This window comes from Chenopodium quinoa, unplaced genomic scaffold, assembly GCF_001683475.1.
Source record: "Chenopodium quinoa cultivar QQ74 unplaced genomic scaffold, ASM168347v1, whole genome shotgun sequence".
In the NCBI taxonomy this organism is placed as follows: Eukaryota; Viridiplantae; Streptophyta; class Magnoliopsida; order Caryophyllales; family Amaranthaceae; genus Chenopodium; species Chenopodium quinoa.
The window spans coordinates 614,049-637,586 of NW_018744290.1; the positions used below are offsets into that span (position 1 = coordinate 614,049).

Below are 23,538 nucleotides of genomic sequence, written 5' to 3' on the forward strand. Positions count from 1 at the left end.
ACAATCAACAGAAGGTTGCCGGAATGTCGAAATCTAGGGTTTTGATTTTAGGGAATTCGTTTTTGGGGTTTTAGGGTGTCGAGGATGGTGGTTTAAGGGGGAAAAGTTGGTAAAGATGGGCGAATTAGCTTCGTCGGCGCAGGGGATGGGGTTTGGGCAAGGGGGGTTGGCCGGAAATCGGAAAGGGACGGAAGGGGATGGGTTTTTGGGTAGGGTGGCCGGAAGGCAAGTGGGCCAGGAGGCCGGGGAGGTGGTGGCCTGAAGTTATGGAGGGGGGAAGGGAAGAAGAAGAAGAAAGGGAAAAAAAATAAAGTTGGGGGTGGCTGGGCAGGTGGGGGTAGCTGGGCAGGTGGTTGGGTTAATTTTATTAGTTTTTTTTTTTTTTTTAAATAGAAATCTAACTATAGTTAATAAATTTAATGAAATAAGATTATGAGTGACTGAAAAAATTAAATTAAGGTCATTTTGTATAATCCAAAAAAAGGGGGTTACCTGCATAGCAATTGTTGGGGGTTACCGTTGAGAATATCCCATATATAAATTGTTCATATTTTCAACACTAAATGATCAAATAATTCCACTTTCAACGTATTATAATTCCACTTTTAACCTAATAAAATTAACCTTTCATAAAAATATATGAACACTTTAAAAAATGATCATTTCGTATTAACATATGAACACGTAAAAAAATGAACATGTAACAAAAATTTATGAACACTTAGGATATTAAAAATGAACATGATTTTCATATAGATTCAAATTCATTGTACATAATTATTAACGAAAAAATAAAGATATAATAAATTGTTGAAATATATTCATTTTTATGTACTGAATGTTCATTTTCAGTGTACTAAATGTTCATTTTGTATTGGATGTTCATTTTGTACTAGATGTTCATTTTTAAAATAATACATGTTCGCTTTTTTTTTTTTACAGAAATTATACTCAAATTCGATTGTAATTATTCAAACTCTAAAAAATTGAAAATAATCTAATTAATCTTGATTTATCATAGAAAATAAAATTATTGATTTATCATAGAGAAAATAGTTATTGATTTGTAACATGATTGAGAATCTAAAGACTACCAAAAAAAAGAGAGAGAAAGAAGAAAGAAAATGATTACAAATTAAGCAATTCAATTACTTTTCACATCAAAATCAGAATACCAAAAATTGAAATTATAAAATCGAAAACGAATTATTAAGAGTAAATTGAAACTCATCAAATTATAAATTCAAAAACAATTATAAACTCATCCAAAGTCTAACTCAATTAAAATAATTACAAACAACATCAAAACTAACCTTCATTGATCTCATTAGGATTAGAAACCAAATCCATAGTGATGCAAATAACAGAGAAGAGAGAAAATGTTAAATGAAAAAGAAAAAAGAGGAGAGAGAAAATATCGAATGGAAGATGAGAGAGGAGAGAGAAAATTGAGATCAAAATTATTATTATGAAAGTGAAGAAACAGAATCATAAAAAAGGAAACTTGAAGAAGATGGAGCTTGTGTTTCATTCAGTTGAGGCTGCGTTTTGCCTTGATGCAGCTATCTTGGCTGCATTAGAATGCAGTCAAGAATTTGCACCAATACCTTGTTCTCTCAACTGACAAGAGGGTTGAACCATCAGTAATAAGTATGTTCCATTGTCGCCCATATTGGAGAGTTGTGTCGTCTTGAAGAACAACCCAAAATACACAGAAGAATGACAAAATTAATTTGACAAATACGGTTAATTTCAACGTTTTCTAAAAGCCATTGAATTTCTGTTATTAGTAGATATGTAGAATAGTTTACAACGCATATTGTTACATGAACTCGTAATCTAGTAGTCATGCTGAATGCCTGATTGAACTACTTTCTGGTTTTGTGGGCTATTGCTGTCGTCATTGCTTGTAACTTTTCCGTCTTTGACATTGTTATAAAACTCATTGCTTAATAAAAGGTTAAAATTCCAAGAGAAAGAAGCCATTCATTTCAAGTGAGCATTGATATTTCATTTCTGGTCATCTGTTTAAATCTTCCAAAACAATAGTTATCTTACCTTAACAAAAGAGGAAAGCAATCAACTCATACAAAAATTGAATGCTAAAGTATATAATAAAGTCAAGCTGAATTACTTATTCACTTTGTTGGCTATACATTACTCCCTCCGTTTTTAAATATTTGCTCCATTACAATTGACACTACATCTACAATAGCTTGCAGTCTTTACAGCTTTATCGTTTTGTACGTTACACTCTACCAAATCACTAACTTCAATTATATCTGCAACTTTAATCCCTTAGCTAAACTCCGAGCTCTTCCTTATGAAATACGTAGAAAAGATAAATTGAACATGTTTCATTATACAAGCCATGTGAGAAAAAGTGTTACATTCATTCTTTAATTTGCACTGCAAGACAACCATGTGTACTATTATGCCAACTCTGACAAACCTCTAGCAGTCTAGCACTGTCTTTTGAACCTATACTCTTCTCTTCATATAATTTTTGAAGGAAAGAGGGAAAATGCTCAGAATCAAACTGAAAATCTGAAGCTCCAAGTCCACCAAATGTCAGATGTTGTAGCGACGCTCATTAATCTAGTCATTTTACCTTAGTGCTAGACTGCCAAGCTTCCGAACTGTTTGTTCCAGTTTTCATATATACCAAGTTCATTAGGTGAAACTGACGGCCTCACCTCCTGCAAAGCATCTTTAAAATCCTACAAAATAATAGCAGTCATGGCTTAAATAGCTAAAGAAAACTTACCAACTGTAACATGAGTATTAAATAAGCTATTTCAAGCAAGACATGCTTACCTGTAGAGTTACTGGCCTCATATCCTCTTTGTCCAGCTTTGTAATTTCTATGCCCTGCCTCAAAGCATCTCTTAGTGGACCCATGGAAGCATCCTTCACAAGATTTTTCATATCCGATCCAGAGTAACCTGGGATGGGGTGAAATACATATGGTAAAAAAACAGATGAAGCCCATAAATGTGTGATCGCAAGGTTGGTAAATGGTGGATAAGTCAAAAACCTTCAGTCAATTTGCAGATTATGTCCATATCCTCTTTTGAGAGTCTAAACAGCCCATCTTTTTCCAGGAGATTGCGTACTATCCAGGCTCTTGCTTCTGTGCATTCAAAATATTTTTATTATAACCTATCAGTGATATCTGCTGGAAATTCAGGCGACGGGCAGAGACACAGACCTGCAGAAGGGAGTGGTATGTACAGTCGTTTCGTAAGCCGCCTCCTTGCTGCTTCATCAAGCTCTTGGGGCCTATTTGTAGCTCCTGCAGAGTACACATAATTTACATGTTAATTGATACCCGAATCAAAACATGAAATAGACCATTGGGTGCAATGCCTAAGCATAAAGAGTCCACTATGCCATGCCCATGAAAACACTGATGCAACAGCCTAGACCTTGGCATCCAAGTGCAACCAAATTGGCATCAGCAAAGACTTCAACAAGAATAATATAAGAGGTTAGGGAAGCCCAATTTTTACAAGATAATCATAAAGTTTAACATCTTTGCTTGAAGTCAAACCTAATTATATTTACTGTAAAAGTTGAAATAATAGCAATCATTAGCAATTTATCTAATGAATACTCCACCTAATGTGGCAGGTTGTACGATAAAAGAGCATCAATAGTCAGGTTTGACAATCTGCCATAAAGATATGAACAATCACCTATAAGCAGAATCTGTTCACTTATACTGTCAAAGCCTTCCATCTCAATGAGAAACTGAGTCTTGAGTCTCCTACTTGCTTCATGCTCACCTTCTGATTTGCGCTGTCATAAAATAAACTTTTATAAAACTTCTCAGCAATATAGAAAGTTATGATTCGTGCAGGAACTGAATTAATTCATCTTCAAAAATATAATTAAATATGTGGTCACATTTTTCTGTTCAAGCCTCCTTTTTATTAATTTGAAACCCCAAGAATGTCTTACACTGAGGCAAATATTTGCTTCCCCAGTCAAGTCCATATAGAAGCAATAAAAACAATAAAAATCCCTCTTCCTCCAAAGCTAAAGCTCAGAGACCAGCATTACCTGCGACAGAAGGGAATCAATTTCATCAACAAATATAACTGCTGGTTGACGGCAACTGGCAACTCCAAATAGAGCCCTCACTAGCTTTTCACCCTCCCCGATCTGCATTTTATCAACACATCAATATCTTAGCTCTAACATAAAAATGCATCATAGCCAGTTTGCACTTCTTAAACATAAAATTCTGAAGATAATAGCAGACAGTCTCTATCTGAATCTTTAGGCAAGCTTGAATTAGGAATTAATGAATTAAAGAAGGGGTAATAAGAGAAAATCAAGCCAAGGAAGATTGGCAGAGGTAGACAGGTGGTGGTGGACTGGTGGTTGAAGGAGGGATGAAGCGATTATAATCTTCATTTTGGGGGTTTAAACCTTTCTGGGGAGAGGGAGGGAGAGGATGCTTAACCTAGACGGTAATAAGAGGTAATGATTTCCCCACGGTCCACCTCCATCCTCCTCTCTCAACCACAACTGCAAACTACACCTGTCTTCCTTTTCTTTGTTCTCTCTTATTAACCACCCTTAATTCTTCACTCCCAATCCAACCACCCCCCTAGTCATATTAGTAATATATTGTCAATTAACAGCTTAAAGCGAAGGTCATTTCTTCATGATGTCAATTGCCAATGAAGGGAGTCAGGAAAACAAGAAATAAGTGGACATGCCTTCCAAGTTTCATGAGATTCATATGTCATTGTAATGCACAATTAGCAAGCAAATATCTCAAAACACTCACAGATTAACAAGCCACACTTGAACCTTGAACAAATTAAGTTCTACATATCAGATGAAAGAATTTAAATTCATCAGAGAATAAAGTTCTATATATAAGGAGAGTAGATAAGGAATTCCTAGGAAAAAGACAACAAAATTCTAAGGTGGCAAGAGAAATGTATAGTCTGCAGCAAATTGAACTGGAAAACTCCCTATTTTTTATGAGAACGTGATTTAGAATTACAAGCAAGCAGAAAACACAAAACACAGTGAACAATGCAAAAATCTTTGGATCCAAGGTTTTAAACTTACCCACTTACTAGTCAGTGAACTGGCAGATATGTAAAAAAATGTTGCTTTAGCCTCTCCAGCTATAGCCTTCCCAATCATTGTTTTACCAGTTCCCTGAAATAAATATATGAGACAATATTCATGAAACAGTAGCTTTTAGGCCACTTGCACTTTAAAAGTAAAGAGCTGCAGTACTTACAGGTGGACCAAAGAGCAGAAGACCTCTTCCTGGAGCACGGCATCCTTTGAAAATGTCTGGGCGCAATAGAGGCCAAACCACCATCTCTGTCACACATTTCTTGGCATGCTCTAAACCAGCTGTAACAAGAAGACAATGAGTGCTAGATATATTCACAAAAAGGAGCATTGCATATAACAAATGCAAATTACCAATGTCATCCCAGCGCACATTGGGATCTCGGTCCATGATCTCATTGCTAACATGTTCAATTAGACGAGGCTCCAAATTTCTCAGCTTCTCTGGCAGCTCCCCATCAGGACCACATAACATTTCCAAACTAGCACAAAACAAATGAGCTGTTAGCAAATATGAATATCTGATCACCTTCCACCAGTTGACCACAGGAAGTAGAGTGTGGGAACTCCACTTGGTGGCCATTTGGCTGGATGCCAGGACATGTAAAAAACTATTTGGTGGGCCTTGAGGAATAGACTAAACTGGGGAGGATTAAGTTATTTAACTTTCTTCATTTTGTGCAAAGAACTTTCTAGGAACAATTCCTATGTTTTTTGTCAGCCAAAAAAATCCTCAAATTTTGACTACAAAGTTCAACTTTCTGTCAAAAGAACTACCACTTAGATTAGTATAATCTTATAACGAAGCATGACAGGAAAAAACCAAAAAAACAAAAACAAACAAAAAACAAAACAAAACAAAAACAAAAACAAAAATAAAAATTAAAGCAAAAAACTGTGAAAAGCTTATCAACCGAAGTTTAATAATACACTTGTGAGCTGGACATACCATTTTCTGGTTGAATCCTCCGCAGCATCATCACATTTGCCACCAATTCGTGCAGTCATATTCCCAGCATTGTTGCCATTGGATCTGATTGGGGGAATAAAATTACCACGGACCCCACGGCGTGATACACCATATGATTTTCCACTATAACCCCGGCTGTTGGAATTGTAATCGCTAATGGGAGAGACAGAACAGCTTGGTGAACCACCCAATCCTTTCTTTTGCTTTACTTCCATTTCCTGTCATAAGGAAAACAAGATATAAATTTCGATAAGATAATTTGGAGACTGGAACAAGTCCCAGGTTTCCAACATTTTGAGAAGGCTGTAGTCTAATTTCAAGATGTAGACATAATTGAAAATACCAATTTGGTTCTAGCAGTCACAAACACATTTCCAGAGACTTCTCTGTTAGTTTCCTTGTTGCTCAAAGGTGATCCGATGTCATTTCTAGGATACCTTGTTTCCATGTGAGGACGCTTTACTCCCAAATTGTTTCCAAGCGTTCTTTCTTCTTCTTCAGCGCGTGCAAATGAAGAATGCCCTCTGACGTGATTATTTGATGCACATGCCTTGTCCAAAATAATGCAGTCGTCAGTACCATTATTTTTGGATGTAACAGGACCTTTTACACCAACATTACTTCTACCCGTCATGTTGTTCCCATGCCAAGATGACAAGTCTGCCTCAAGAGTGGTTTTGGAGGTCTTCCTAGTCATTCTCTCAAATTGGTCTCTTTGGCCTCCCTGCACAAGATGTAGATAGCAATGAGCACTTAAATCAAAAGTACTGCTCCCTACTGGCTAAGGAGGTTACACAATGAACATAACTTACTAGGAGTCTAGAACAGTTGCACAATTAGAAGACTCATAACGACACTAGTCAAATTCAATCAGTTGTGATTCCAAAGATCTATCAAAGTGCTTAAACTACATTAATTGCCCCCCTCCCCAAAATGAAGAGTGCATTAGGTATAATTAGCATTAATAGAAATGTGAGTCATTAGAAACTGAAATTTTCAAGGCCTTAGATCACACATACCAATCCACTCGTATTTACTTTGGAAGACTGCTGAATAAGGGCACGAAAACATTTTGACTGCTTGATCTTGACATCAACGTCTGCATTTATGGAGAAAATTTTTCCAGGAGGTATGCCTGCTGCTTCAAATGCTTGGCTGTTACACAAATGGCACATAGTAAAACTTTTTACAAAAAAATTTAAACAGTAGAGATGAAACACAAACTTCCACAGGATAACAGATAACTGCTGCACAAAGAAAATTACAAATAAATTAATTCTGCCAAGAAAAGAAAGCATTAAAGCGACATATCAATCACAACTATTGTCAAGGATAAGGGAAATATCTCAATAACACTTTTTTGGGTCATATGTTAAAGGCAGAGCCTGCATTATGGACATTAGAAATAACTGCCCTCTAGCTTGTTGCTGTTATCAAGAGTTAGAGCATCAGAAAATGTGTAAGAAAGAGGAAACACAGATATGTTCCCCACCATCTTGATAGGTTGGCACATAATGGCTTCTGAGGGAACCAGTGTTTCCTACACATGATCTCTGACTAGGTCATTCACACAGCCAATAATAAATCTCACTTCTTGTTTTTTGACAAGAATAGCTTCTCTCTTGTAGCAGCAAACCAAGAATACTACATTTTATGACCTCATATGCAATCCTTTCCCTTCTATGACCACATACTGTGAGCATTCTCATGGATATGATTATACTCTCCATCTCCAATCTCCCTTCTGGCTTATTTTCACTTATATACAGAGTACAATAATATCACAAGGCATGTCGCGTCACTAGTTTCCATCTCTATAGTGTTATGTTGAATTATTTAAGGAAGATGTAAGCTTCATTTTCCTTTATAGTTCTTGGAGCATCTATTGCCTAGACATATCACAATCTAAGTGCTTTTGAGGTTGTAAAAGTAAGATAACCTTAGCAGTCAATCATTTTGCAATGTATCAAATGTGTTGGCCAACAAACTCCTACAATCATTAAATCGCAATACAACATACAAAGTATGTCTTAGTTTCCCTAACAAAACCCGAACAACAAAGTGAAGTTCTTCTGGTTTAGTTACAGAATTTAATGCTTCCAAAAGCCTAAATATAAAAATTCACTAGAGCTTCATCTCTTATAATCAATGAAACGATGTTCGCAATCATCAAAATATAGAGATTCAACTTCTGAAACAAAACCTAACACCAAAAGCGTTCCTCCAATTCGAAAACAAAACAATAATTTTGAAAAATGGCGAAAAATCAAATTAGCTCAAATTGCAGCTCCATTCAATATCAAAATACAGTAATCAATTTCGTGAACAGAAAAATCGAACAAAATTAAGCACTTATATAAAATTTTTCCACCGAAATTTTCGAATAACGAAATCATTCAGCTTCAATTCGCAATATAAAATCCATCATCAAACAAAAAATTCACCAAAATCAAAAAAAAAAAAAAAAAAAAAAAAAAAAAAAAAAAAAAACTGAAATACTAAAAATTACAAATACCTCAAAAAGGAACATAATAGAGAGAAAGAGTTACCGGTCGTAAACGGGAGTAAGTTCACGGCGAGAAGCGTCGAGCTTAGACAAAGCATCACGACGAATAGGATGAATAAACGAGGAATCGACGTCGTTTTGAGAGCGAGAATCGAGAAAACCGAGGAGACGAAGACTGAGAAGTTGTGCGGAAGAATAATCGCGATTCTCTAAAGCGAAATCGGCGCCGAAGAGTAGAGATTGAAGACGGTTGATGTTGTTATCGACTTCTTTCCTCCAACTTTGCTGGTTTTCTTCTCTCTCCTCTTGTTTCGCCATTGTTGCACCTCTTTCAAGCTCCTTTCTTACTGTAACTTTCAGGAGAGAGAAAGAAAGAGTGAGAGAAGGATTTTGTGAAGGGATTTCTGATTTTGGAGGGTTTTTAATTTTTATTACTTAGTACTTGTATTTTATTTTATTTTCTTTTTTAGGTGTTATTGTAGATTTTAGGTTAAGTAAAATATTTTGAGAAGTTTGTTCAGAAGAGGTTTCGTGGTGTAGTTGGTTATCACGTCAGTCTAACACACTGAAGGTCCCCAGTTCGAACCTGGGCGAAGCCATTTTGTTCCCGTATTTTTTTATTTTAATTTTTCTAAAAAAATTTGTTTTAATATACTGTAAAAAAGAATAATTTTTTTTTTTTTGAAAGGAATATAAAAAAAAATTATTACAAGTAAATTATTTTTTTAAAAAGCTAAAATAAGTTATTAATTGAATATTTGAATGGTTTAGCAACTACTCCGTATAAAAGTAAGACCATTTTTTTGGTAATGCTTATACGATTTAAATTCTACCTTGCTTCATTTAATCTATACTATTTACAAGCCATTTTGTTCCCGTATTTTTTTATTTTAATTGAATATTTGAATGGTTTAGCAACTACTCCGTATAAAAGTAAGACCATTTTTTTTGGTAATGCTTATACGATTTAAATTCTACCTTGCTTCATTTAATCTATACTATTTACAAGCCATTTTGTTCCCGTATTTTTTTATTTTAATTTTTTTAAAAAAATTTGTTTTAATATACTGTAAAAAAGAATAATTTTTTTTTTTTTTTGAAAGGAATATAAAAAAAAATTATTACAAGTAAATTTTTTTTTTTAAAAAGCTAAAATAAGTTATCAATTGAATATTTGAATGGTTTAGCAACTACTCCGTATAAAAGTAAGACCATTTTTTTGGTAATGCTTATACGATTTAAATTCTACCTTGCTTCATTTAATCTATACTATTTATTAAAAGACGTTCTTAAAGATGTTTTTACGTCAAGTGTGCCCCTTCTAACACTAGCATTGCTCATCACCATTCAACAGTTTTTATTCCATGTCATCATTAACTAAAAATGCATTCATAGAGGTTTGAACACTCTTAGCTAGAAGAAAATGCTATATCAATCCACACAAATAGATAAATACAAATTGGAGTGTAGAATAAAAACAAAAAAAAATCTAAAAAAAATTACCGCACGCAAACTCGGGTCACACGCTGGTTATTTTATTAGTTGGTGCCCAACTGCCCAACTATTTTAATTTAATAGTTTTAGATCCGTATTTGAGTTACGAACTTACGACCACACTCAACTCAAGTCTAGCTCTTACTTCACTATGAAATGGCTTAAAGATTAATGAGAAACCTGTAGGTAAATACTTCCATTCTCTCTCGAAAAAAAAATGTAAATATTATCATGTCTTTTCATCACTTAAATACGAAGCATTTATACTTATACTCCCTCCATTCCATGTTTCTGTTTGGAATTTTGACTTTTAAAAAATAAAAGAGTATCCTTTAAATTTCTCTCAATCTACAAGAACAAATATAGTCACGTGGGATCTAGTTTGATTCGTCTTATTGAGTACATTATTAATATCTAACTACTATAATTTTTGCTCGTCTGAGATTAAAGACATCTGCGGTCAAAGATGGGCAAAATTTTGCATCGATTTACGTAAACAACATCATTCTGAAACGGAGGGAGTATGTTACTCCGTATGTGACAGGTTCGAGATAAGGAAAACGATTGATTCAAATAGCTTCAAACCACGAAAAAAGAGCCTCAGAATCACTAATACAATACATACAATAACCATACATAGTAGCTTATAGGTTATTCACCAAGTCGCGAAATAGAATTGCAAGTCTTGCCACATATAGTTAAAATTTTGTCAACCCAAATACAATAAGGTAGACTTTGATATATCACATACTTGAGTGACCAATTCTAACATCAACCCTATGCCATGATGTGTTCAAAATTCCTCTGAGATTCCAGATACTTTCTACGCTTTCGGGCTGCACGTTTGCAGCGATATCCACCTGCCACAAATCAAAGAAAACATCAAGCACAAATAGTGCCATTAGAAAACTCAGCAATAATTGAACATGAAATGAGTTGAATCAAAAGATTTTATATTACAAAAGTAACAGCAGTTGAGCAGCTGTTTTAGTGTTCTACATAGACAGAAAACAGAAACTTAAAGTTACTCATAAGACAGCCATGTAAAGTTTTTCATTAAATTTTTCAGAGCATAATACTCAAGCCAGTTTGTATAAAAATTTTAAAATTAAAAAATAAAATAAAACAGAAGACCAAAGTATCTGCAAGAGAAGGGACCAAGGAATTTTATTACGTAATACAGTATAACACATCCTTACCGCTTTTGCAACAATCTCAGCTCTATGCTGCACCTCAACTTCGGCCTCAAAAAATACCCACGCCCACTTGTCACAGTAGAAACTATCTGCAACATACGGCACGCCTGGTTTCTGGTATCTGGAGGCTTCCACCCATGTTTTACCTCCATCTATGGATAAATCTACTCTTTCAATCCCCCGACCTCCACCAGATAGTGCATATCCTTTGACTATTACCTAAACCCAGATAAAAATAAAAAATAAAAAAAAGTTTTAGATACCATTACCAGATAGTGCTAATGTTGACATATTCCTGAAGTGCCAGAATTCAGCAAAGAGGATTTCAGGAGATATTTTTTTAAGAACATAAAATCCTCTCTATATTTGTGCATTTGATTTATAATTATATAAGAGTGCAAACATTCCGAGATATTTTGCCATTGGATGGGGTCTCCACTCTCCAGAATGTTAAGTGCTAAATTGTTGATATTGTAGTTTGAACAAAGCGCATATGTAATTATATTTTGCCCAAGTATTATTGAGTGAGAAGGAACAAATGTAGCAAAATTACCTTGCCATCCTTCAGAACATTAGAGTCTTCTAAGGAACAGATGGCGGACTGCAAAAAAAGAAGCAACATTTATTCTCATTATGCCCACAAATTCAAACGTTCAAGTTCAGAAATCTAATCACATTCTGCCCAAATTTATTTCTGAACAAGTTATGTCAGAGTATGGTGCACATCAGCTTTCAGGAATACATATACCTGAACTGGAAAATCCATTTGAGGCCTCCTCATTGACCAATTTATATTATCCCAATCAACTGTAGGAGGGAACATTTTATAATCCTTTTGCGTGAAGAAACCCTGTTGATAGCAGCATGAAATAGGCCACTAAGTCCCCTAAAGAGAAAATATGTAACAGCTTATAAAAACCAAGTACTCTATATTAGCCAACCTGAGATTCTTCAGCAATCACATTGACAGAATCCAGCCATTTAACTGAACGAGCACCAATAACACCCGGGACAATTACACGTAATGGATAACCATGATCCCTGTTAAGAGGCTAAGGTCATATCACAAACAGATAAACTCAAGTTAGATTGATACTGCACACAAAGACACTTAATGCTGGTCATGAGATCAGTTAGTGATCGTGAATGAAGCTTGATTGGAAAATCAATAGCTCAACCACTTTTCTCATCTTTTCACTATCTTTTTTATCAAGATGATGGAAATTCTAGGCAGTCAAATTATCAATGCCTGATGTCTCCATACAGAAGAGAAGACAGTAAGAAAATCAGGCCCAAATCAATTTTACAAACACAATACCTATGAGGTTTCAACTGCAGTTGATCAGCCTTTTTCTTCTCTGGTTTAACACAGGTAGAGAGTGGGGAAATTAAAAATAAAATGAGCCCTGATTAACATCCTCTGTCAAAACATGCCCACATCTCTTCATTTAAGCTTCATTCTATTCGAATCATCTTGTCTAAACTTATCTTATTTGAACTTACTTGACTTATTTTATCTTTTTTTTTTTTTTTTTTTTTTTAATTTTGTGCATGGGGGGAAGGATTATTTTTGTTTCAACTGAACTGAACTATCCAGATTTATTTGAACTTATTTGAGCCAAAAATAAGTCAGATAGAACAGGGCCTTAGAAGCCACAACATAGAGTGACTCCATTAGCTGCAGATTAACTAGCAGGGACAGTTTACTTTATCAGTAGTAGATATGTAGCAAAATATAACATAAATTTACTCATAATCAAAGTCTACAAACTCTCTTTGATGAGTAAGTTATTAAGGTGGAATCCTATCACGAGTGTTAGAAAAATCCTGCCTTAGATGCAAGCTTGGTAGAGATTCAGATTTTGTGTAAGGCATTGAAGAAGAAAAAAGGCAGTAAGAACTTAGATGAAAATCACCTCTCCATTCATTTCATAGGCAAGTAATACATCGGCCTCCGGGTTAGTTGCCTGGCTCAACGGAATTGATGCCTTATAAGGACCGCCATTCTCTTCCTACTCAACAACAAATAGATCTGGTGAAACTCTCCATCAAGAGATTTTTAAAAATAAAAATAAATAAATAAAAAAAAAAAACCCACCAATTATTGAAGAATGATGAAAAAAACGTATAAACAAAAGTCAAAACAGAGAATGAAAGAAGCATTACCTTGCACCTGTCAACACTGACAAATTCAACATGTTTTCCCCCACTTGCTGTGGAACTCGCTAGCTTAGGAACACCAACAAGTTCAAGCACATCTGCTAGTTTAGCTCCACCCCATACAGCTGAATTAAAGTTAAAAGATAATAAAAGGTTAGGAAGGTGGACTGAGCACAAACTCTCTAAGCATCAGTTTATGTAAGCAATTATCTAACAAGTATACACCAAGTTCTTCAACAGGCATAAAAAAGACAGTAGTCTGCAGACTATATTCAGCAAACTATACTCCATAAAAACAAGCATCATAGAAAGCCTACTTATCCAATATAGCCAAACTCGTGTTTGCTTCTTTCTCTAATTTTACAAATTGATGAAGTCCTACAGCAAAGCATGGATAGTTTACAGCATATAATGAAGGAACAGAAATTGCCCCAATATTACTCAAATTAATATTACTTCATTTGTTTCAATGTGAAAAGCACAAACCATTTCCTAAGGCAGCAATGCCCCATCCAACTCCTCTCACTTTTTTCGTTTTGCTCATAGCTGTCCTGCGGTTTCCTGCACACTGTAGCATTGAAAGATCAAAATACTCATCAGCTTTAATTGTTGAACAGAAGGACGTTACAGTTATTCTGAGAGAATAAGGCATGTCACAAAAGCAAACACCAATAGCCCACTTAATTTCTCATTACTGAAATTTTAAAACCAACCTGTAATGTAGCTGTTACAGTATACTTGGGCAGGTCCCTAACACAGAAGAAACAATGTGAGCACATGAAAACAAACTGGAGGGGGGAGGGGAGAGGGCAACCATCAGGTAGATCACATATGTCAGTTCAACTACAAGATAATATTTCTAGTTTGCAACCAGTCAAGTAAAGTCAAGGTATAACCCATATGACATATCCTCGACATATCCTCTATAAAGTAATGCAATCAAAATATTGTAAAACCTGCCTACCGGATGTCTCTCATGGAGAGCTCCTTTTGGACGCTGATCAAGCCCATAACAGAAAGACAATACCTACGAGACAATATACAACTGCATCAGTATAGAAGTATCACCAAGTATTGCAAAGATTATAGCAGTAAGGATAACCTTTCGATGTCATCAACTATAGGTATAGGTCCATGATTTCTTTTGTAGAACAAATCCACTGGAGTCACATAGGAGGATATGAGGCCTGATCGATGCGGTTCAGCATTAAAAGGCTCCTGCACAGTAATAAACTACAATTTTACTAACCAATGAAAACGAGGCTAGTTACGTGATACTACATCCACAGCCAAAATAAATTGCCTAGTTCTTGAGCTAACGGAAGCATGCAAAAAGCCTTCACACTGGAATATATTGTATGTTAATCCTTTCCCAATTGACTTTATTTTAGGCCATCTCTAAAAACAAAAAAACAAACAAAACCTCAATTCCTTGAAGATGAATACGTCTTAAGCTACCGCCAAAAGTGTAAGTCACACAAAACTGCCAAATTCTGTAAGTCATTGATACAGTAATCTCTTTAAACCATCTAGAGAGTACTACTACATAAAAATCATCACCAAAGGAACATAATCCTTGATACTATTAATATATGAATATGACTATTGACAAGTCTTCCCGAACCTGCTTTCCTTCAAACTTATAACGACATTCTAGCCTGAATTTGGCCAATCAACAATCTTCAATATACTCCCAATCCAGGAAAGGGTTTTCCACTTTACCTAGACCGAGTAATCTTACTATCATTTTCTTTGAGTACTTTCAAGAATTAGTATAGTTCTAAACTTCTAAGGTTGTTAACACGACGTATGACTCGAATTTTGGTCCGAAACATGCATAATCAAGCGGGAGTATCTACTATTTAGACAACTTACTCTTTGATAAAACAGAAGTACTATCAATGGTTCTACCATCAGGCCACATATGAATTTAGTTTATATAGAAGTATGATATAATCAGTTAAATCACTAATTCATCAAAAATATATTTCTAACTTAAACAATTTCCAAAATTACTCCAATTTTACTTATGCTAGCACAGTTTTGTTTTCTTTGAGTTATTTAGAGTATTGCATTGCTTGATGAAATAAACTGTTGTTTTTACACCGTTTGGAATACACCTTTTGGAATAATGGTTATATGGCACCGTTTGGAATACACCTTTTGAAATAATGGTTATATGGCACCGTTTAGTTTACACCTTTTGGAATAATGGTTATATGGCACCGTTTGGAATACACCTTTTGGAATAATGGCTATTCACTTTTTTGCATGCTGCATATATATATTCAACGTAAGGGTTGTGGGGGATCATCAGTTTTTTTTTTTTTATCTCTTCATTAAAAAGTCAATTTGCACGTGTTTGTCATTGTTCATCATCACAAAATAAATATACTAGTTTACATTGAATCATAATTATACTACACATAATTGTGATTGTTCTTCGTCGTATCTCCTAAGTGATTTCGTGATACCCGGGTTGTAGTTTAAGGGTCGAAATATTACTTTTGGGAAAGTGATTTCGTTCACGCCTCAAAGGTTATTATTGTTTAATTCCGATTTCTTCTTTGTGTCCCTTGTATTTCTAGTATTATCCCCAACAGTTTTTAACATAGCAAAAATGTTTTTATATTAACAATCAATTACCATATTAATTCTAGATGTTTTATTGCCAATAACAAATCCCTCAAAGTAGCACACAACTTAAAATCCACCCCCCCCCCCAAAAAAAAAAAAAAAAAAAAAAAAAAAAAAAAAAAAAACAGACAAATAATAACAATAACAACCCATCAACAAATCAAAATTGCGTCAAAAAAAAATTAAAAAATAAAAATTATCACTAATTCGTCAGCTAAACAATTTTCCAAAAATTCAATCAGTTAATCAATAATTTATTCCTGCATTTAGATAGAACAGTGTGATTTTCAAACAAAAATAAAATCATATTATAAAATACCAAACAATGAATTAATTCAAATTCCAGCAGAATTCAACAGAGTAAAATAACAAATAATCATTAAAATCAAACTTGCTGAATAAATAAGAAATTAACAACATGATCAATAATAAAAGAGAGAAAATTGCCTTGGAATTAATGATAAGAGAAGGATGACGAGATGGTTCATTGGAGTAATCGGACGGCGCGTGAAGCCCCGGCATTTTGCGCGACTCAATTACTCTTCCGACTGGTGTTTCTGGGATGAGATTGAGAGAAAATTATTCTTTTTTGGTTTTTTTTTTTTTTTTTTTTTGGAATTTGGTAATATCTAGTGGGCCTGAGTTGCCTGACGGCCTGTCAACTTTGCTTGGGCCAAAAAGTTGGGGTCAAGAAGATTTGATCCTAACCTTTTGCTAAAAAAAAAACAATATTTAATCACTATTCCTATGTCATTAAATTTTTCCTTTTTTTTGAAGAATCGTATGTCATTAATTTTTTATATGCAATTATTACACATCATATTATTTACAAATTTATGATCAACAACTCAAAAATACTTAAGGGGGTTGCGCCCTTGTCCGCCGAAACAAAGATCCTTCCCTGGCAAGGATCAATGATATATACTTGTATGCACTTTGAGAGAGGGGTACATCATTTAGTTAAAGCTTTAGTCCTGTTATAGGAAATCATGAGATCGATTCTCTTCACCCGTTCTGCTCTCATTAACACCAAATAAAAAAAAATAAAAAAAAAATAAAGTATTGTCTTATTTGTTCTTAACGTTTTTTTCTTAATTGATTTCACTCTATAAAAGTTTTTCAATCCCCCTTTATTGTTTTGTTTATATTTTCTTCCTCCATTTTGTTTTAGTTTAACATATTTTCTTATTTGATCACCTTTGTTAAATTTTATATTGGACAAAATATAGTCATATAAAATCTTAATAGATTTATATAATTTATATTTTCACGATTTTAACATTTGTTCTAATTGGAGATATAAAGGGTTGAAATTATGCAGTGGGTAATGTGAAAGTCAAAACATTACATGATTACAACTAAGAGCACTAGCAATGGTGAGTGTTTTTTTTTGCTCATGAGAATTTTTTGTGAGTAAAAAAATGATCATGAGCTACAATGGTGAGCAAAAGTTAAAATGGGAAAAAAAGCCCATGAGCATTTCCAAAAAAGCTCAAAACTTGATGAGGTCCACAGCTGGCTGGCAAACAAAAAAAAAACGGACTCCAAGCATCAAAACGACGCGTTTTGATGAGGTCCCTCAAAGGCGCGCCTATCAAAACGCGTCGTTTTGATGAATCATATTTTAAAAAAAAAAAGCTGGTTTCTGAAGCGTGCAGCGAGGGGGAGCAATGAAGACGCGACACGTGGCGGGTGCAGGCAGCCAGCCAATCAGAAAATACTAGCCGTTTTACAACAGTTATTTATTTATAATGCATTTTCAGAAAAATATATTTTGTAAAAAAAAAATAAAATTACCAACGGTCATAAAATTAAATTCTCTATAAATAGACATGCATTTTGATATATTTTGATATAATTTCGTAAACACTTTAAAATCCTCCAAATTTTAATTTTCTTAAAAGTTTAAATTTGTAGAAGAAATTGTTGTTGCAATTCAGCCATATTGAGGTAAAAAAAAATTTATTTAATTTTTAAAATCAGTTATATAATATAAGTAGTATATATGTGATTTTTTTTTTAAAAAAAAAAATTGTAGGCCATGTAATTATATTGCAATATGTAATTAAACAAAGTTGTGTATATTTTGTCCATAAATTTCTAAATTTGTAGTTATTAAAGTGTTGCAATTATTGGTTAATTTTTTTTGCTATATATAAATGTAGTTACGTAATAAAATTAGTATATATGTGATTTTATGGAAAAAAAAAATTATAGGCCACGAAATTATATTGCATTATGTAATTAAACAAAGTTGTGTATATTTTCTCAAGAAATTTCTAAATTCATAGTTCTTAAAGTGTTGCAAGTATTGGTTAATTATTTTTTTTAATATGTACATGTAGTTATGTGTTAAAATTAGTATATATGTTATTTTGTGAGGAAAAAAAAAAATATTGTATGGCATGTAATGTAATTGCATTATGCAATTAAAGAAAGTTGTTGATATTTTTTTGGATTTGTTATCATTTTAATTTGTTTTTTGAGTAAATGTTTGTAACGATATTTATCTTTTGTTTTTTGATGCAGAATCTTTTAATGGATCCAAACAACCCAAATTTCCGTCAACAATTTTCGGGTTTTAGTGATGATTTCCTAACTAATTCCGAGTTTCAATTGTTCTTGCAAAGAATGGGCAATATGTCGTCGCAACCACCTCCACTGCATCAGACACCCACTGAGGTTCCCCTACAAAACCCTGCTAATGAAGATCGTACACCTGAAACTGATCTTGGTAGTAACACACTCTTCGATGAGAGCGAAGAGGAAAGCGTACCAGAGACGCCGCAGTATCCTCCTCCACCAGTTCGCTTGTTGGAACCCAACCAGGTTCCTGCACGAGCTACCCGTATTTGGTCTTTTGCGGAAGATGAAGCTCTGATTGGGTTGTACTTGCAGATTAGCGAGGATGCTATTAAAAGTACAAGCCAAAAAGCAACTAGCCTATGGCGCAATGTACACGCAGCATATCAAACTTTGCATACGCAGAAGCCGCATATAATTCCGCCAAGGCTTATTAAGAGTCTGACGTCGCACTGGAGAAGGTTGGCAGCGGACACACTGCAATGGATATCTTGCTATGATGAAGCAGGAAGACTTCTGGAGGGAGGGAGTGGTTACAATGAAGCTGATCGTATGAAAAGTGCGGCGAAGCTTTTTCATGTCGCCCAAGGTCGCAATTTCACTTTTCCTCACGCAATTGAAATGCTTAACAAGGATCCAAAGTGGAGACCAAAGCTGAGATGGTCAATGTCCTTGAAGGAAAGAAAAGTCGCTTGTGATGCTGAGGAAGAAGGTAGTGCTGGAAGTGGGAAGAGGTTCAGAGATGATGTAGAGGATGATACCCCTACGGATGGTTTTTCATCTGGCGGTTTACAGCGACCCGAGGGTGTCAAGAAGGCGAAGGCGAAGCGTAAAGGGAAAGCAGTAGCAACAGAAAGTGGTTCGTCTGAGCTTAGCGAACGAATGAAGGAATTCGCTACAATTCGCGAGAGGGAGGCCATTCTGAAGGAAGAGAGGATAAAAATTGAAAAAGACAAGGAACAGAGGAAAAGGGAGGAACTTGACATTCATAAGATGAAAACCTGGTTTGATATGGTGCAAGCTCTGAAGAATTCGCCTACGCCACTCACTCCTGAAGAAGAGTCGTACAAGAATTTTTTACTGGGTAAATTACAAGACCTTTAAGCATGTTTGGTTGTAGTGTTTTATTTATTAAGCGCAATTTAGTCTTTTATTTTTAAGTTGTATTAGTGGTGTGGTTAATCTCAATGTAAGATGTACACTTGTATTCTGATTTTCCAATATTGAATGACAAGTTGTTTAACAAGTTGATTTAAGTTGCCATTCATACCGACATAATTGCTTTAAATCTTTGTCATTGTGTAGTCACAGTTTTCTGATTTCACTTTATCAGAATGCTTTAACCTTGTGTCATTGATACCGACATAATTACAATAAATCTTTGTCATTGTATAGCCACGTTTTCCTATATTCACTTTATCAGAATGCTTTACCTTTGTGTCATTAATACCGACATTATTGCACTCAAGGCTTGTCACTGTCAACTAGCATAGTATACCTATTCCGTGGTTGAAAATTTGATTCATGTACTTGGTGTGGTCATTCAGATTTGTAACCACATATTCATTTGATATTTTTGCTATATATAGTAGGCATGGCACATATCCACAACCACACCCCTTCATCAAGTAACAATATTAATACGAGATGTATTCTAGACCATCATCAAGCTCAAGTTCAAGCTCATCTTCTTCAAATACTGAAGAATATGACCAACTTGTTGATGAACTCTTCACATACCAACCCCCATCTATCCTCATGCCCCAAACACAATCCCAACACTCTTCAAAAAAACCTAGAGGGGGTACGAATAGAAGAGATAGGGAAATTGGACATGCCAGGTTGTTTAATGATTACTTTTCCGATAATCCTGTGTACAACACCACCCAATTTAGAAGAAGATTTCGTATGCAACGACCTTTGTTTGTACGTATAATGAACAAGGTCGTTGAAGGTGATGTGTACTTCCAGCAGCGTAGGGATGCAGCTGGAAGGCTAGGTTAATCACCTCTGCAAAAATGTACAGCGGCGATAAGAATGTTAGGCTACGACATGGCTGCGGACGCCGTGGATGAATACGTTCGGATCAGTGAGTCAACCGCTCGAGTTGCCCTTCAACGTTTTTGTACCGGTGTCATTGAGCAGTTCAGAACCGAGTACATGCGAAACCCTACAACTGATGAATTGGCTAGAATACTGCATCAAAATGAACTGCGTGGTTTTCCAGGCATGATAGGCAGCATTGATTGCATGCATTGGGAATGGAAGAACTGTCCAACGGCATGGAAAGCGCAGTACGCCGGTAGGAACAAGAAAGCAACGCTAATACTGGAAGCCGTTGCAGATCAGGATTTATGGATATGACATTCCTTCTTTGGGATTCCTGGATCTTTTAATGACCTAAATGTCTTATACCGTTCCCCAGTGTTCGATGAGGTTCTGCATGGTCGAGCTCCTCCGGTAAATTTTACCGTTAACGGCCATGAATACAACATGGCATATTACTTAGCCGACGGTATTTATCCGAAGTGGGCAACTTTTGTTCAGGGTATCACAACCCCTCAACTTCAAAAAGATAAATTGTTCGCTGACCACCAGGCTGCTGCTCGAAAGGACATTGAAAGAGCATTCGGTGTTTTGCAAGCTCGATTTGCAATAATACGAAAACCGTCACTGGCGTACGATGAGGACATACTGCGAGACATAATGAAAGCATGTATCATTATGCACAACATGATTGTTGAAGATGAGCGCCACAACTACACTCGAGCCGAAGTTCTAAGAGCCTTCTACGAAGAAGATCAACAAGAATCAACACCAGCATCAACATCTACAACACCACCGTTTGAATTCAACGTAGGTCGACCTACCAACTTTGACTTCAACGCATTTCTACAGCGAAAAGCTTCCCTCCGTAACAGAGAAATTCATCTATCTCTGAAACGTGATTTAGTCGAACATATTTGGCAACGATACGGGCCACGTAATTAGGGAGAAATTAGACGACTTAAATAAAGCCAAGTACTATGGCGTAGCTACTTTTCCGTACGCAGTCGAGTTATTTTTTAGTTATTGTGTTTATTTTATTTCCTAAGTTTAATTACGCATGACGTTGCAAATGTAATTGTTCTCTAGTATTGTACCGCTTTTAAAATAAATAAAAACATTTAACAAATTATGAGCTTTTTTTTACAATTTTTTTATATAACGTACTTAATTTTACGACAAATTTTAACGATAAAAAAGACAAAAATAAAAAAAAAATAAGTTACACAAATTTAAACTAGTTTTTATTTATTTGGAGTAACATTGTTAAAATATAAATGAAATAAATAAATAAAGAAGTGTTGTGTAGGAGAGAGAAAATAATGGTGGGGTATTGAAAAAGTAAGAGAGAGAGAGTGGTGGGTGGGCATTTTTTTTGCTCACCATTGGGAGAGAAAATGTGAAAAAAATTTGCCCATGAGCAAAATTGATTTGTTGAGAGAGAAAGTGGGTAGAGAGAGAGTGGGTGAGCATTTTTTTTGCTCACCATTGAGAGTGGTCTAAGAAAGAACTACATAGTACATAAATATTTTTTTTTCTCTCTCTAGTCACTCTCTTATACTTTATTCGCATTTTTTATATACTCGTGATATTAACATTCACATTTTAGTTGTTCTAATTTGTTTGCAGAAAGCAAATGCTAAAAAAAATCAAATAAGAAAGTAAATACATCTGTTGAATTGGGAAAAAATAACAAAATTCAAGTATTTGTATATTAGTAGCACTTGAAAAAATAATGAATATTATCACTCATACGAACATCAAACATTTATTACGTGGAGAAAATTCATACTAATGTGTAAATAATGATATTTAATTGTCAAACGTGCATCAAAGAGCATGATAAACCATGAATACTATTGAGGTCCTTAAGCCTACCTCAGCTAGACCTGGCAAATGGGTCATAGGGTCGGGTATGGGTTGGGTCATTTCGGGTCCGGTTAAGTTCGGGTCGGGTCGGGTCATTTCGGGTTGATTTCGGGTCGGGTATCGGGTCAACACTTCAGTCGAGTTCGGGTCGGGTCGAGTTTGGGTCGGGTCAATTTTTGGGTACAAATTTCGGGTCAACTTCGGGTCGGATCATATTCGGGTCGATGCATTGGGTTAAATTCAACTCTGTATATATATTCGGGTCGAGGCATGCCAGTGCAGGAAATTGATCAATAATAGACTTCCTATTATGATTATCAGTAATTTACATTATAGAATTTTACCAATTGAATATTCTTAAAATATTTATTGTGGTGGCGATTTCAACAAGTACACACAATGACACAAGAGTGACAAGACTATATTTTTTCTATTAAAGACTTAAAGAGTAGTAGCGTGGATGGACGCCAAGTACACTTACCCGCGCTGTGAACTTTTCTTAACCGATTCGATCAGATATATGTTATGACATGCTTCGTTTGAAATTAAATTTCCTGCTAAATTGCAAATTAGGAGTCCAATCTCTCTCTTTTGTCTTCACTATTCTCTAATCTCTACACACTTCATCTCATTTTCCATTGAAGCGTTTTTTACTCAAGTGGCCTAGAAGATTTTGTATTCCCAGAATCTCAAAATATGTAAAATACTTACACTGTTACACATTACAAATTAATAAAAAAAAATTAAGTCAGTTTGATTGCGGTTATTTTCTGTTTCGGTTTGCTTAGGTCAAATCGTTAGTTTAAATAGATTCTGGTCATTTCAGATATAAGGTAATTTTAGTTCGGGTCACTTTGGGTTTCGAGTCTATTTGGGTCAATTAATTCAAGTTAAAGGTCGGGTCACTTTGGGTATCGGGTCAACTTCGGGTCGGGACAACTTCGGTCTCGGGTCACTTCGGGTCTCGGGTC

General features: G+C 35.1%; 4 protein-coding genes and 1 non-coding gene across 5 annotated transcripts; 3 read left to right on the forward strand and 2 right to left on the reverse strand.

Annotated features, from left to right (window-relative positions):
- Nucleotides 1–2,087: 2,087 nt before the first annotated feature.
- Nucleotides 2,088–9,255, reverse strand: LOC110695081 (ATPase family AAA domain-containing protein FIGL1-like). The gene is made up of 13 exons (XM_021872280.1): nucleotides 8,626–9,255; nucleotides 7,096–7,231; nucleotides 6,420–6,800; nucleotides 6,056–6,294; nucleotides 5,461–5,588; nucleotides 5,270–5,388; nucleotides 5,092–5,184; nucleotides 4,066–4,167; nucleotides 3,699–3,801; nucleotides 3,212–3,295; nucleotides 3,038–3,133; nucleotides 2,818–2,945; nucleotides 2,088–2,720 (listed from the first exon to the last, which is right to left on the reverse strand). The coding sequence occupies exons 1-13, from the start codon at nucleotides 8,898–8,900 to the stop codon at nucleotides 2,619–2,621; spliced, it is 1,986 nt and encodes a 661-aa protein (XP_021727972.1). The 5' UTR covers nucleotides 8,901–9,255; the 3' UTR covers nucleotides 2,088–2,618.
- Nucleotides 9,108–9,181, forward strand: TRNAV-AAC. Its single transcript has one exon. It is a non-coding gene; the product is annotated as a tRNA-Val (tRNA).
- A 1,373-nt stretch (nucleotides 9,256–10,628) lies between the features above and the next one.
- On the reverse strand, nucleotides 10,629–16,682 carry LOC110695082 (sulfite oxidase-like). The gene is made up of 12 exons (XM_021872281.1): nucleotides 16,517–16,682; nucleotides 14,535–14,650; nucleotides 14,397–14,459; nucleotides 14,146–14,182; nucleotides 13,919–14,000; nucleotides 13,439–13,557; nucleotides 13,189–13,284; nucleotides 12,214–12,324; nucleotides 12,021–12,122; nucleotides 11,826–11,873; nucleotides 11,276–11,491; nucleotides 10,629–10,936 (listed from the first exon to the last, which is right to left on the reverse strand). Exons 1-12 carry the CDS (start codon nucleotides 16,589–16,591, stop codon nucleotides 10,820–10,822), a joined length of 1,182 nt encoding a protein of 393 aa, XP_021727973.1. The 5' UTR covers nucleotides 16,592–16,682; the 3' UTR covers nucleotides 10,629–10,819.
- A 1,925-nt stretch (nucleotides 16,683–18,607) lies between these two features.
- LOC110695314 (glutathione S-transferase T3-like) lies at nucleotides 18,608–19,756 on the forward strand. The gene has a single exon (XM_021872571.1). The coding sequence runs from the start codon at nucleotides 18,608–18,610 to the stop codon at nucleotides 19,754–19,756; it is 1,149 nt and encodes a 382-aa protein (XP_021728263.1).
- Nucleotides 19,757–20,704: 948 nt separating this feature from the next.
- Nucleotides 20,705–21,643, forward strand: LOC110695315. Its single transcript, XM_021872572.1, has 2 exons — nucleotides 20,705–20,954; nucleotides 21,078–21,643. The coding sequence occupies exons 1-2, from the start codon at nucleotides 20,705–20,707 to the stop codon at nucleotides 21,641–21,643; spliced, it is 816 nt and encodes a 271-aa protein (XP_021728264.1).
- Nucleotides 21,644–23,538: the final 1,895 nt, after the last annotated feature.

Bases quoted from the DNA above. Each gene is read 5' to 3' on its own strand.
- LOC110695082 (XM_021872281.1), bottom strand. From the start codon at position 16,591: ATGCCGGGGCTTCACGCGCCGTCCGATTACTCCAATGAACCATCTCGT. The intron at 14,651-16,516 runs GCAATTTTCTCT...ATTACTGTGCAG, and splicing joins CTCTTATCATTAATTCCAAG to GAGCCTTTTAATGCTGAACC. The intron at 14,183-14,396 runs GTAGGCAGGTTT...CTTCTGTGTTAG, and splicing joins CTCTCCATGAGAGACATCCG to GGACCTGCCCAAGTATACTG.
- LOC110695315 (XM_021872572.1), top strand. From the start codon at position 20,705: ATGGCTGCGGACGCCGTGGATGAATACGTTCGGATCAGTGAGTCAACC. The intron at 20,955-21,077 runs GTAGGAACAAGA...ACCGTTCCCCAG, and splicing joins ATGGAAAGCGCAGTACGCCG to TGTTCGATGAGGTTCTGCAT.
- LOC110695081 (XM_021872280.1), bottom strand. From the start codon at position 8,900: ATGGCGAAACAAGAGGAGAGAGAAGAAAACCAGCAAAGTTGGAGGAAA. The intron at 6,295-6,419 runs GTATTTTCAATT...TCCTTATGACAG, and splicing joins TGACTGCTAGAACCAAATTG to GAAATGGAAGTAAAGCAAAA. The intron at 3,802-4,065 runs GTAATGCTGGTC...ATTTTATGACAG, and splicing joins TTGATTCCCTTCTGTCGCAG to CGCAAATCAGAAGGTGAGCA.
- LOC110695314 (XM_021872571.1), top strand. From the start codon at position 18,608: ATGGATCCAAACAACCCAAATTTCCGTCAACAATTTTCGGGTTTTAGT.